The sequence below is a fragment of the Mytilus trossulus genome, chromosome 6 (genome assembly GCF_036588685.1).
Source record: "Mytilus trossulus isolate FHL-02 chromosome 6, PNRI_Mtr1.1.1.hap1, whole genome shotgun sequence".
Lineage (NCBI taxonomy): Eukaryota > Metazoa > Mollusca > Bivalvia > Mytilida > Mytilidae > Mytilus > Mytilus trossulus.
In genome coordinates this window covers 46230230-46244747 of record NC_086378.1, presented here as the reverse complement: position 1 = coordinate 46244747, position 14518 = coordinate 46230230, and the positions used below count along the sequence as shown (strand labels likewise).

Sequence of the window (14518 nt, the reverse complement as noted above, 5' to 3'; positions counted from 1 at the left end):
ATGGTGACAAGGGAACGTCACCATCTAAAAACGGATAATTAACGATAGGAAATGAAAAATCATCCCTTTTATCATAAATTTTAGTATTCAGCTTTCCGTTAGTGATATAGATATCAAGATCGAGGAAAGGGCATTGGTCATTGTTAGTATTAGCTTTATTTAAAGTGAGTTCACCAGGATAAATTTCATTAATATACATACTGAAGTCGTCATTATTGAGAGCCAAAATATCATCCAAATATCTAAAAGTATTATTAAATTTGTTTATCAGATGTTGTTTTGATGGGTCTTTGCTTATTTTTGTCATAAATTGTAACTCGTAACAATACAAAAAGAGGTCCGCAATAAGTGGTGCACAGTTAGTCCCCATTGGAATTCCGATAATCTGACGATATACGGAATCCCCAAAGCGAACAAAAATGTTATCTAGTAAAAATTCAAGGGCATATATAGTATCAAAGCATGTCCAATTAACATAGTTTTTTTGTTTATTGCTACTAAAAAATTACCTAAAAGAGTTTGAACATATATATTCACATTCTGATTTTTTGAATGCCCATTTAATTAGGTGGGTGAATTTTTTCTTAATGAGAATGTGAGGCAATGTGGTATACAGGGTAGAAAAATCAAAACTTTGAACAGATTCAAAATCACCAATATAAGCATGCAATTTATCAAGTACTTCCAACGAGTTCTTGACACTCCAAAAGTAATTTATTCCACTATTTTCGAAGGCCTTATTTGAACAATTTATTATAAGGTTTTTAATTGTACCAAGTGTGCTGGTAAGAATAATAGACAATTTAGTAGTTGAACAATGGCTTGAAGACGAAATAAATCTATATTTGTAAGGGGTTTTGTGTAGCTTCGGAAGCCAATTCATAGTTGGAACTTTCATTGTATTTGGCTCTGCTTGTAAAGCGGTGGCTAAAAGTTTATGTTTGTTACAGATTTCGTTTTCTGAAAATGGAGTCAGTTGGAATGTTGGTGAATTGGTGATTTCCTTTTTCAGAACCTCGATGTAAAATTTACGTCAAACAATAATAATATTATTAGCAGCTTTATCGGCCGGGACAAAAACAAATTCCTTGGCTAGTTCTTTTAGTTTATGTTTGATACGAGAAATAGGTTTATTGTGGTTATTGTTAATAGTAAAATGTTCTTTAAAATGTTGAATACGTATATCAACTATCTTCATTACTGAATTAAAAAAAGAGTCCAAAGATTTTTTGTCAGCTTTTTCCCGTTTTATCCATTTCATACAGTAAGTATGGAGTGATTCGTGGATGATATTACGACACTCATTCCAATTAATAATTGACGGGGGACGATATTTAGGTCCTTTACTGAGAAATGATTTTAACTCTCGGTCTTGAACGATGTTAAGATCTCCTGTTATAACATGGGAAATGGGTCCATAAATATATTCGGAATTACTGCAATTACATGAAGTACATGTAGGTGTATTTTCACTGATATTAACATCTTTACACAATTGACTATAATTAAACACAAATTTCCGGGTAGATTTCTTGTAAATATAACAAATAAGAGGTAGCTCAGTATTGTCAAAATATCCAGGAATTTGTTCTTTAACAGAATGGTCGTTAAATATACCGGCAATATTTACAAAATCAAAGCCTTTATTGACATACTTAATTTTAATAAAATGTTTTTTATGATCTTCAGGGCGATCAATTTTGGGAAATAATTTAGAATAACAATATGCCATAATAATTTGAACAATTTCATACTTAGGACTGCTATATGAAATTGTGTTGCAATCCTCCAAAATTTTATTTAACTTATTAACCGGTAACGAACAGAGTTTTGTTAACAGATAATGTCTGCCGTTGTTTTTTGAAATAGAAATTAGGTCCGAAATATTGGTATGATTGGCCCGAAATTTTCTTTGATTGCGATTTGTTCTACAACCGTGAGAACGGTTTTTACGAACAGTTTTAGAAACAATATCCAAAATGTTAACGGAATTGGTTCTAGATATATTACCAATTCCCATGATATTATCATTTAGACCGAGAGGGTAAACTGTCTGTAATTTTTTAATCCAATTTAATTCAATTATTTTCCGTGATCGTACAAACTTTGAATGCGATTCACCAGGCTGCTTATTTACTACTTCTAAAGGTTGAACTGCTAAATATTTAAAAGGATGGTTGTGCTTCTTAAGGTGTTGGTAAATGATACTTTTGAATTTATTAGGTCTTTTAAAACGATACAGATGTTCTTGAGTGCGTTTTGATAAATATCTTCCAGTTTCTCCTACGTACTGAATACCACATCCCGGTTTGTTTCATGTGAGTAAATAAATAATACTGTTTGTTTTTCAAGTAATATCAGTTTCAAAATTTAAAGAAAATGTGCGACCATTAAACGTGGACCTTACCGTATTGTTGGTGGAAAGACGGGGACATGTAAGTCATTTTTTGGCATGACACTTATCGATAGAAGGGTAACCACGATTTTTATTGTTAAAAATGTTAGCGATGGTATTATTTTTAGATAACCGATTTTGAAAATTGAGACGTGTAGATACCCTTTGAACAAGTTTAGTATTTAGTATTTTTCCGTTTCTTAGTTTCATAATTGTTTTGTTAGTGAATTACATAATAAAGGAGCAAAGATTGGCGTCCAGAATATGAACCAGCATACAATAATTTAGTAAGTAAAAGTGATACATTTGTTCGGCTGAAAATGTCGAACGCTATCAGTATTAATTACCCGAAAAAGATAGTGTATATCAGGGTATGACTGATGGCTGACCAATTAGTAGAATGGGGCTGAATATTGAAATACTACTTTTTGATAAACATTCCTAAAGTAATGAACTAGAGCAGTTCTCGCTCGGACACACACTCCATAATCTAGTATATTATAAGAGCATAAACCTGAAGCACGGGGAGGCACTCTACTGCCTCCACACGGCACTAAAGACAAACTCTGTAAAAAATAAAATTGAGAATGGAAATGGGGAATGTGTCAAAGAGACAACAACCCGACCAAAATAAAAAAACACAACAGCAGAAGGTCACCAACAGGTCTAGTTATTTGTTTTATTTTGATTAAGATTATATTACGATGTTGACTGATGTACCCCGGATTTGACGTTTTGACCTATCATGTGTGTTAAGTTAGTTCACATATTGTTGTCAATATAATAGATTTATATGCGACTGTCATAGAAGCGAGAGGTTAAGCTAGCTTTAAAACCAGGTATAATCCACCATTTTCTACATAAGAAAATGTCTGTACCAAGTCAGGAATATGACAGTGGTTTTCAGTGGTTAGATTTGTTTGAAAGGGCTTTCCGTTTTAAAATTTCCTGGGAGTTTGGTATTTTTTTATTCAACTTTTATTTTTATAACAAACGTGACTGTGCAGTTGTGTTTACACGCTCTACACAGCCCAAAAGAGCCCTCGCCGGTTGATATAGCATGTGTCTTACCGGCCGACAATAAAACCCATACGTTTATGCCCCTACTATCTTAACGCGTATCATTTTGATGATTGTCAGAAAAAAAGAGAGCATACTGTGTACAACGCCGTTTTGAATGTAAACATTAATAAAGCATGGACATGAACGATAGCGCCGCATTAAAACTTCCAAATTTGTGTTCAATTTCAGAACCTTTTTATGTTCTTAATATCTATTTTAAACGTGCATTGCATATCAAATACCTCCGTAAAAATAAAGGTAAATAAATATAGAACTTAATTGATCTCGAAACCGAAAAAATGAAATCGAGTATAATAAGGTCACTTACTACTTATATATATAAAAATAAATTGATCTCGAAACCACAAAAATAAAATAAGAAAATAAAAAGGTCACTTACTACTATACTTGAATATTGCAAGGTCACCTAGCTACTAATATACGTATGAGGAATTTAAATAAATAAGTGATACGCGGGAAAGCAAGAAAGGACTATACAATGTAGAAATCTTAACAACTTTGTAAATATTTACAACGACAATACATGCTGTTATATATAGAACATGTAGTTCAATGTACATGTAAGTAGGTTATCTACAAAATGCTTTAATAAGAAGGGTTTTTAAAACTTTAAAAATATGTTTCACAAGCAGGTCGTTTATCAGTAAACATTTGCGTAAAACGTAAAATCGGGAATGCTTTAAATTAAAACAATCTTAAAGTACACTGATCGAGATTAAAAAAAAAGAGTGGGCACTCAGAAATAAACAAAAATACTTTCACTTTGCGACATCATGGCACATGCGTATTTGTCTGTCCCGCGTTAGGAACCTTCTAAGTGATTAGTATTTCTTTATTTACAGTGGCGGATCCAGGGGTGTTATGGGAGTTGGATTCCTTTATTTTGACGATCAATGTTTTGAATGGGGACATATGGTTGTAAACATCCTTCGTTCTCTGCTCATTATAATGGTCTCCTTTCAAATGATTAAATACCTTAAACATCTTTTGAAATTAGTTTTATAAATTGTGGTTACATTCTTCAAATGTATTGCATAATGAGTTTTTTTTAAACTTGCAAAAAACTTGCATATGTGTTTACTTTTATTCAAGATATAAAACTCAATTCGATATAAAAGCCGAAAAAAAAAGAAAAATTAAGGTCAATTTCAAATATATGACTGGGCGGGGTCATCTATCCTCTTATATACGTATGAGGAATTTGTAGCCAATTTTACACATATAAGTCACTAATATAAAACAAAAAAGAAAGAAGGCATAACATAATATATAAATCTTTTTATACTGTACTTGTCAAATATTTGCAAAGTCAATAAATACTTGTATTCTAGTTCAAAGGTACATATAGGTTATACGTATAAGATCAAACGAACACATATTAAAGAAACAGGTTTATCTCATTGTTGAAGACCGTACGGTGACCTATAGTTGTTAATTTCTGTGTCATTTTGGTCTTTTGTGGATAGTTGTCTCATTGGCAATCATACCACATCTTCATTTATTATAAAAGATATTTGTTTCGCTGAGATGTCGTATATATCGACAACACTTTGTATCAGTAAAACGTTATAAACAGGGAATACTTCAAAGCAAAGCAATGTTTCAGTCCGATGAAGGACATTTAAATGGGTTAGGGTACTATTGGTCTCCATTTGCTGTTCAAGTCAGGATTCTTGTCAGTGAAAGCAGTTCGTTTGGTGTTGCAGTATAAAAAGTTACTGTTGTGATTAAGAGTTTGGCCAATCAATAGTTGAAGATTGTACTAACATGAGCAACACGACGGGTGCCACATGTGGAGCAGGATCTGCTAAAACTTTCAGAGCACCTGAGATCACACCCAGTGTTCGGTGGGGTTCGTGTTGCTAAGTCTTTATTATCCGATGTTGTTTTGTGTACTATTATTTGTCTGTTTGTCTTTTCATTTTTAGTCATAGCGTTGTCAGTTTATTTTCGATTTATGAGTTTGAATGTTCCTCTGGTATCTTTCGTCCCTTTTTTTTGACGACTGTGTAATGAACGTTAGCTGTAGTTTCAGTATTTAATTCGTTTGGTTGCAGTCACTTCAGCGTGTATCCTATATACATCTTCTAGCAGATATTATTCACATTAATAACCTGCATGTTTTATTAGCTAGTTTTTAAAATAATATTAAAAACATGTACCTAATAACAATATACATGTAATAACATGTATCAGAGCATTGAAATCCAATATCAATACTTTTTTAATACAAAAAATGGTATACAAGATGAAAGTCAAATTAAATGCAATACCTGATCTCTCTGACTTCGCATATCCATCAGTTATACCTATGCCGGTTTGCTATTATCTAAATAAGACCGTTGTTTTTCCTGTTTGATTTGTTTTATATTTTGTCATTATATTCTGTTTATGTAGTATTAATGGTTATAAGTGAATGCTCATGTTCTTCGTGGTCTTCCATTTCAATCTGCAAACTTGCTGTGAGATGAAAAAGAAGGTATTTAGCGCATACATCATGTTCCTTTCTTTTCTTTTAGTTAATGCATAGAAAAAAATCAAATTTATCTGATTAGAAATTATATTGCAGTCTTGACATGCACTTTATAGTAGTGCAGAACAAGTTTTTATTGTTTATATAATTTATAGACACTTGTCGGATATGTGATCGAAACACCTTATGTAGGTTGTAATAAATTACAAACAATCGAGAAATGCCGTGGGAACATCAGTCAAAAAAACTATGAAATATCAGAAAATGAGCCTTCAATGGAAGTTTTAAACGCGAAGTAGCTTAAACTATAATAATGGAGTATAAATTATACAGGGCGCATCAAATTATACAATAATTTCACCAAAAACCGAAAAATAACGACTAATCACTTTTACTACTCCAGTCATTATCTTGTTAACAGTTGTGTTATGAGTAAACCATGTTGTAATATCTATGCACTTTTGTCAGGTTTCACGAAAGCATGTAATTTAAAATATAATTAATTCATTGAATCTTTCCATCTTCATGGTTAAATCGTTGATACGACGCATGCAGAAGTTTTAAATAACTGTTACAGTTTGGTATACAATTGAAAAGTAATTTGGTATATATATAATTGAAAAGACGAAGAAAGTATCATTTTCTTTATTATAAGTATTAAAATTTATAAGATATTAACCGTCAAAATGGATGAATCAATTGATTATGCAAAAATTCTTTTACAGTTACTTAGCAGGTAGCATAAACAACACGTATTATGTGTCAGTAGATATACTTTTACAGTAGGTCTCAGGTATTTTTCATCCACGGCATGTGTTCTGCTCATTATTGAAGACATGATATTGTTTGGATCTTGTCCTTTGATGTTTATATAGCTTTCATAGGCAATAATATTACTTACATATAGTGTGCTAGTGACCTAATACGGTTTATATGGGGTCAGTAAATTCCATATGGGGATACGAGCGAATTTATTAGGTTTAAATGTGTTTTACGAATTTATTTCAATCTTCATCATAATTTTTTTCGTCTGATGAAACCTCTAAGATTTTTTTCTCAGTATCGTTTTGTTTTAATAAAGAGATGTAACACCACTACTAATAGTGTATGAAATAAGTCCGCCTCCGTACTAACCTAATATGGAATATACACGGTCTCTACGCTGACGCTTTTAACCAACATATCCCTAGAAATTGTGTAAAGAAATTGTAGAACAAGAGGTAAGATAATTACATATACTCTTCCTTTCATTTATATATAATGATAGAATTTGATTTTTCAGAAGAGCCTTATGACGAGAATGAACTTCGGAAGCGACCTATAAATGGAAATGTAGATAGAAGCGTCAATGATGGGGGTGTGGTGATAGAAAATACAGTAACTCTTAAGAAAACTGTTGGTCTTATAAGTGGAACATCTTTCATCGTAGGAACTGTCATAGGTACATTATGTGCATTAAAAAAAATGAAAAAATTAATGCACCCCAGAAAAAAACTTTCAAAAATATAGAAAACAAAATAAACTCTCGTATGGTATCGTGAAAGACGGCATAGCTATATATTACATATTCTTTGGGTTAAAGAACATCAGTTGTTCGACCTGTTAGTCAAATGCGTTTTGTTTAAATATACTTTTTCACTTTTTTTGGTCTTTTGGAAAATGTTGTTTGTGCTGTTTTTAGACCCTTCTACAACGAAATTTGTTTTACATGCACACGTATAAAAATTGCGGTTTTTATCCAACGCAATCATAGGTTTGAACGTAGTTTTCAATTTAGACTCGTTTATATTTTATCGTTTGGGCTTGTATCATATTTTCCCTCCGGTTTATATGATCCCTTCATCCTATATTGACTCTTAAAATTCAAGAGTTTATCTTAAAATGAGGGTACTTTTCATATGGACTTCCAAATACCGTTTCGATCCCTAACATCACTGAAGAGACATTTATTGTCGAAATCCGGATCTGGTGTACTAAAAACATATTGACACCGTATGTTTGTGGCATAACATCGTGGCCACAAGTTAATTTTAATCTGTTTAGTATTAAATTTATATTAAGATCCATTTTGTTACATCTTGTGATCAATTTTATTTGGCAATCGCCAATGGCAGTCTGCAGGGTTAAAGAACATCAGTGGTTTTGTTTAAATATACTTTTTCACTTTTTTTGGTCTTTTGGAAAATGTTGTTTGTGCTGTTTTTAGACCCTTCTACAACGAAATTTGTTTTACATGCACACGTATAACAATTGCGGTTTTTATCCAACGCAATCATAGGTTTGAACGTAGTTTTCAATTTAGACTCGTTTACATATTCTTTGTATATACACTACTAGTATTACATCGGTATATGAACAAATGATTTTTATCTGTAATCTAAGAATATGTAATATGAAGCATTCGTTATATAAAACACTTTGAGAGGGAAAAAAAGAAATTACAAAAAAAAAAATGATTCACAAGAAAAGTTTATCTAATAAGTACTTAGACGCCTCCATATATAATAACAATGAGGAGAGGAGATGTGGTATGATTGTCAAAGTGACAACTATCTACTACAGATCATAGTATGGAGATGTAAGCAATCATATTACATTTATACCATCATCAATGTATGATAAATTGTGAAACATTTCAAAAGAGATTACCAAAGACTTGATGTATGCTAAAAGCACAGGCATTTGCATTAGAAAAAGAAACGCCATCTATGTTCTTTTCATTTTAACGATTATGAAAAAATAAGCTAGAATTAATATACATGTATATATAAAGTTTCCTGAATACGTATAGGGAAGACTCAAGATTCATTTAAAAAAACTGATTTTTGTATAAAATTATGTTTTTTATTCGGTACGAAATATAATTTATATATAAGAAGACATAATTTTATTATCTTTCTTTAGGGTCCGGTATTTTTATCTCTCCAAAGGGTGTTCTAACAGAGACTGGCTCCGTCGGACTAAGTTTGATAGTATGGGGTTTAGGGGGTATGCTTTCCCTACTTGGTAAGTATTCTTTTCAGCTATTACATGCACATTAAGTTTCAAGTTTGAAATAGGTCACATTGAAGAGAATGGTATGGTGCCGATTAAGGCCATTTCGCGTTTTTGCCATTCATATTGTCAGAAAAAGCTTTATCTCGAATGCAAAATCGCTAAGTTGAAAACACGAAATCTGAAAAATTACTATTTCGTGTTCTCGACATCGCGATTTAGAATATGAAGGGCGAACATGCAACATTGCCTTAACCGGCCACCATAGAATGCAGTTATGTATAATATTACATTATCATGATTGCGTTTTAATATTTTGTAGTCAAATATGTTATTCGCTGTCGTTCGTTTTCAGCAAATACCATTTGTATATCATACTCAAAAACCTGTAATATAAGTCCATTTAGATCTATTTTAAAATCACCCCGTTACATTGACAAATCTTGATTTTATTATATTCATACCTTTGAATACAATTATAAAATCAGATAAATATAGGTCGTATACCCATATATAGTTCTAGTATGATAGAACATGGATTGCGCCATCTGTACATTTCAACCTTCATAATATGTGTCGTACCAGCAGTAATAGCATCATAATCGATACAAAATTCGTTAATCAGACAAAACAAATCTGTGTCAACACTTTAAACAATTTAAAAACAGAAGATGTTGTTTATATTTCAACCAGACGGAAACGCATCATACCAATACTAAAGTCTAAAGATAAACAAACAGTTAAAGACAGTCAACATAGATAAAGTCTTCTACAACAGGCAAAAAAACATTGCATTTTGCTATCGTCGATGAGTTTTTTTTTTATATGTTTTTTTCTTTACAAGGTTAATCGAAATGAATACAAACACGACAGTCAAATGTAGTACGGAAGCCGATAAGGGCCATTCAAAAAAAATATTTTATGTCGTTATAACGACATAGCATGTCGTAATTTCGACATAACATGTCGTTATTACGACATCGCTATGTCGTAATTTCGACATAACATGTGGTTATAACGACATCTCTATGTCGTAATTTCGACATATCATGTCGTAATAACAACATCACTATGTCGTTTTAACGACACAGCTATGTCGAAATAATAGCTATGTGGTAATAACGACATAGCTATATTTAAAAGAATATGTATTATGATTGGCAAGAGACTAAATAACACAGAAATTAACAATAATTATTATACGTCATCATAATGCCCCCGATAATTAGAAAGCCCCCGCATAGTCAGCTATAAAAGAGGGAAGAAAGGTACCAGAGGGACAGTCCCCGAAATGCTGTGTTGCAGACAGTGTTATTATTTAATTATTAGCTCCCTTGGTAAAACTCCAAATTTCATAGTTAATGTGTAAATAATTTACATGAAGCTTAATAAGTATATATTTGTTAATTGCATAGCTTTTGCTATTTGAATTCATTGGTTAAAGATATTTATTTATATTGTTAAGTTTAATATTTGCATCGTCGCAAAATCTTTGGGTAACTTCAGTGAGAAACTTATATATTTTATAGATACCAATTTAGATTAACATTGCTCATCGTACTAGAACTATACAGTCAAACAAAGTCTTTTAAAACTTTCATCTTATATAGATTAACATGTGGAGAGAATGAAATGTGGAAATATCAGAAGCACTATATTTGTACAACCAAGTCAAGCCAAGCTTTTCATCTCCCTTTAAACAAGCGCAAACTACATGGCTTCTTGGTATAAGGGTGTATTGAAGTATTGATTGCTCTATTTCTACTTTCAAACGTTGGGCACGCGCGATGTTTCTACAACCTCTAGGATTTAAAACAGAATCTTCGAAATTTCATCCGCAAAACAAAATAAAAATGTTAAAAAACACGAACCAATATTAAAAAACAAATTCAATATATGTTTTGAATTATGTATTTACAGCTCTTGGTCATCTTCTAAGTAATATCTAGTATATTTGAGGATTAAAATAAGAAAGCTATGTGAAAAAAAAAAAACAGATGTCCCCGTCCAACGTTACATTTATGAAAAACTGTTTTAACTCTAGACTAATGTATAGTGATCCTATTTCTTATTCTTTGATTTTCTTGGTTCTTGACAGGAACAACGACATGTGTCGGTTCTTTGGTGGCGTTAAAGCCGTTATTTTACCAAATTTCATTTGACTCGACTGCATATTATAGCAGAAAATTAATAAAAATAGTAAGACAATAGTACTATCTAACAAAAGTACAAATATTTGCCTCATGTGAGTTAAAATATTGCTGATTCAATAAAATCTTCTCTACACAGTCGTTTTTCAAACGGTAGCCATGTTGTCCAAGTTGATATTTCATTTTTCAAAGCAGTTAACGCGCATTTTTTATAATTGATCAAAACAAAAGTTAGATATACGAAGAGTAAAAAATGCCAAGATTCTTTTCTTATTAACTACATATTTGGGTCTTAAAGGAATAAAATGCTTCCATACATTACAAAACGGTAGCTAATTTTTCCAAACGTCTGAAAACGTCTAAAATCCGAAAGACGCTAATTGCCGGAAAAAAAGAATAGTGCATGTTGCTAAAGACTCCGCCCGGGGACATAGGTTCGACACAGGTTAAATTTTGCAATTTTTATTAATTGTATAGCTTTTAACGATTTATTTAAAAGAATTTGGAAAATTTGGAAATGGGGGGGGGGGGGGGGGGGGGGAATCCCATTATATAAGATAAATTGAAATTTATGTTACGGAAGTACTCCGAAATAAATAAATCAAAGTCGTCACTTCAGTTAGGTGCAATCACCAATATCAAAAGAATTAATACCAGTTCACGGAATGTTTTACTTCGCGATTTGTCCTGCGATTCATGTCATAACTGTCGTGATGAAAGTAATTCCTGTACTAGCGAAGCCGGAACTTTTCGTCAATATAAACTTGTGCATGAAATGTAGGTAATTGAAAGACGAATCCCAAACAGCGACGAAAACCGTTTCATCGAATTAAAAAAAACGGGATTATATTTTTATTTTCCGTTTTCGCGGACGATCCAGAAGTAGATTACTATATTTTAAAATTTATATATCGGAAGATGACTCGGGAAATAATTCTCAAGCCAAGGTTCAAGTAATTGAAGGGGTGTATTTCGACAACTTATATGTGCCAGGGAAAATACAATTTTATTCAAATTCAACCCAGGGTAAAAATGTTCGATTTACTTGCAGAATGTCAGATATATTTGTATTGGGGATGAATTAAGATATAGAAATTTTACAATGACAGATGATATGCAACTTGAAAGTTAAACATCCTATGATAAAAAAAAATATGAAAACCGTATACATGTACTTCCGTCCCATCTTTCCTTCCTACATTACTTGCGACAGTACTGCATGTTTAGTTGAAATAACTTAAAGGGTAAACATTATTATATCGATTTCCACAACTCGAGGTAATTTTTGATAAAATGACATCAAAAAACGAACAGAACCAGAATCAACCAACAATATAAAAAACCGAATAAATCTAGCAAAAATATCGAAGTCAAAAACCCTCTTCGACGCCGAATTTTAAGTGAAGTGTAACGTGTTGAAGGAACATCGTGCCCAACGTTTGAAAGTACCATTAGAGCAATTGATACTCTGAGTCACTCTTATTAAAGGAATCCATGTAGTGTACGCTTATTTTGAGGGAGATGGGATGCTTTATAGCTGACAAATTAGTACTTTATAGTTGACAACTTAGTCTCCTATATTGATAAAGTGTTGTCATTCTCAACTGTGTGTATAGCCATTCTACAATCATTCATGAATTAATCCCGAATTATTATAATAAAATATATAAGTTTCTCACTGAAGGTATCCAAAGAAGGTATCCAAAGATTTTGCGACGATGCAAATATTAAACTTTACAATATAAATAAATATCTTTAACCAATGAATTCAAATAGCTATGCAATTAACAAATTTATATTTATTAAGCTTCATGTAATTTATTTAACAATAAAATGCATTAAATATGAAATTTGGAGTTTTACCAAGGGAGCTAATAATTTAATAATAACACTGTCTGCCACACAGCATTTCGGGAACTCCTTCTGGTATCTTTCCTCCCTCTTTTATAGCTGACTATGCGGGGGCTTTTCTAATTATTGGGGGCATTATGATGACGTATAGTTGTTAATTTCTTTGTCATTTAGTCTCTTGCCAATCATAATACATATTCTTTTAAATATAGCGATGTCGTTATTACGACATAGCTATGTCGTATAAACGACATGATATGTCGAAATTACGACATAGCGATGTCGTTATAACGACATATTATGTCGAAATTACGACATAGCGATGTCGTAATAACGACATGTTATGTCGAAATTACGACATGCTATGTCGTTTTAACGACATAATTTTTTTTTTGAATGGCCCTTATCGGCTTCCGTACAAATGCGTAATGTTGGCGTTTTCAGTTTTTTTTTTTATTTTAGGTTTAGCATAATTTTTTTATTAAAAATTGAAAAAGAAAACCAAATATTTCTCTTTTTTTTGTTTATAACAAAATTAAAATTTGATTCTCAATACCACCTATTGTAAGCTTTTGCTTGATTAAAAATGTAAACAGCATCATTTCAAAAAAGAAAGCAAAATTAAAGTATTGAAGTTTAACATGTTCTTTCTTTATTTGTTTAGGATCATTGTCATATGCAGAACTAGGATGCATTATAAGGAAGTCTGGAGGAGAATACGCCTACATAGGAGCGGCTATGGGACGTGTGCTAGCTTTTCTTTTTGCCTGGACTAAAATCATAGTGTTAACACCATCGAGTGTGGCTATCATTACATTGACGTTTGCCCAATATTTCATTACATTTTTCCCATACTGTGGAATACCGCAAGTGCCGCTTAAGATTATAGCCGCAACCATAATAGGTATGTTTTTTACGATCAATTTTAAACATATATTTTGTGTACTATTTCGTGGAAGGAAGATGGGTGATTACCATGATAAAGTTCCTCTTGTTGGTATGCATTCGCTTGTTTGGTTTTTTTTTTATTCTAAAAAGAGATCTATCTAATTTAAGATAAAATTTGCATGACAACGATGCAGTTTTACCTACGCTCCGTCGGGGAAGGTCCTTAGCTTACTATAAAAAGGACCAGTAAGAAATTTGAGATGAGGTATTAACAGAGACAAGCTCGGTTTGTGATAAATATCTTTAATAGTCCTGAGATTGTTAACTATAAAGCTATGAAATATTTCTATCAAATGATTGTTATGCTTTTTTCATAATTGAACGAAAGTTCCACAACAAAAATAAGTTAACTAATAGACCTTGTAGCAAAACAAGAGATGTTTAAAATAGCATGCTGTAATTGAGTACTGCTAAACAATTTCTGTGGATTTTTAGAGATATTAAGTGTCAAAAAGCATAACGAGATAATTTTAATTTGCAACTTTTGTTTAAGGACACCAATTATCAAACGAATGGCAGGAGTAACAAAACAGGTTTTCCTGATTCACAAAAAAATAATTTGCCAAATCGATTTTTCAATTTGTAAACTTGCAAAATAGTAGAGTTTGACTTCACTACTCTGCT

General features: G+C 31.9%; 1 protein-coding gene across 2 annotated transcripts in view; it reads left to right on the top strand.

Annotated features, from left to right (window-relative positions):
• LOC134721438 (b(0,+)-type amino acid transporter 1-like) overlaps positions 1-14518 on the top strand; it is a 36445-nt gene that overhangs the window by 6768 nt on the left and 15159 nt on the right. For both annotated transcript variants that reach the window (XM_063584469.1, XM_063584468.1), the window contains exons 2-4: positions 7234-7392; positions 8856-8957; positions 13611-13850. In XM_063584469.1, the coding sequence (XP_063440539.1) occupies positions 8942-8957; positions 13611-13850 (256 nt within the window). In that variant the 5' untranslated portion in view covers positions 7234-7392; positions 8856-8941. The remainder of the gene's footprint in view (positions 1-7233; positions 7393-8855; positions 8958-13610; positions 13851-14518) is intronic.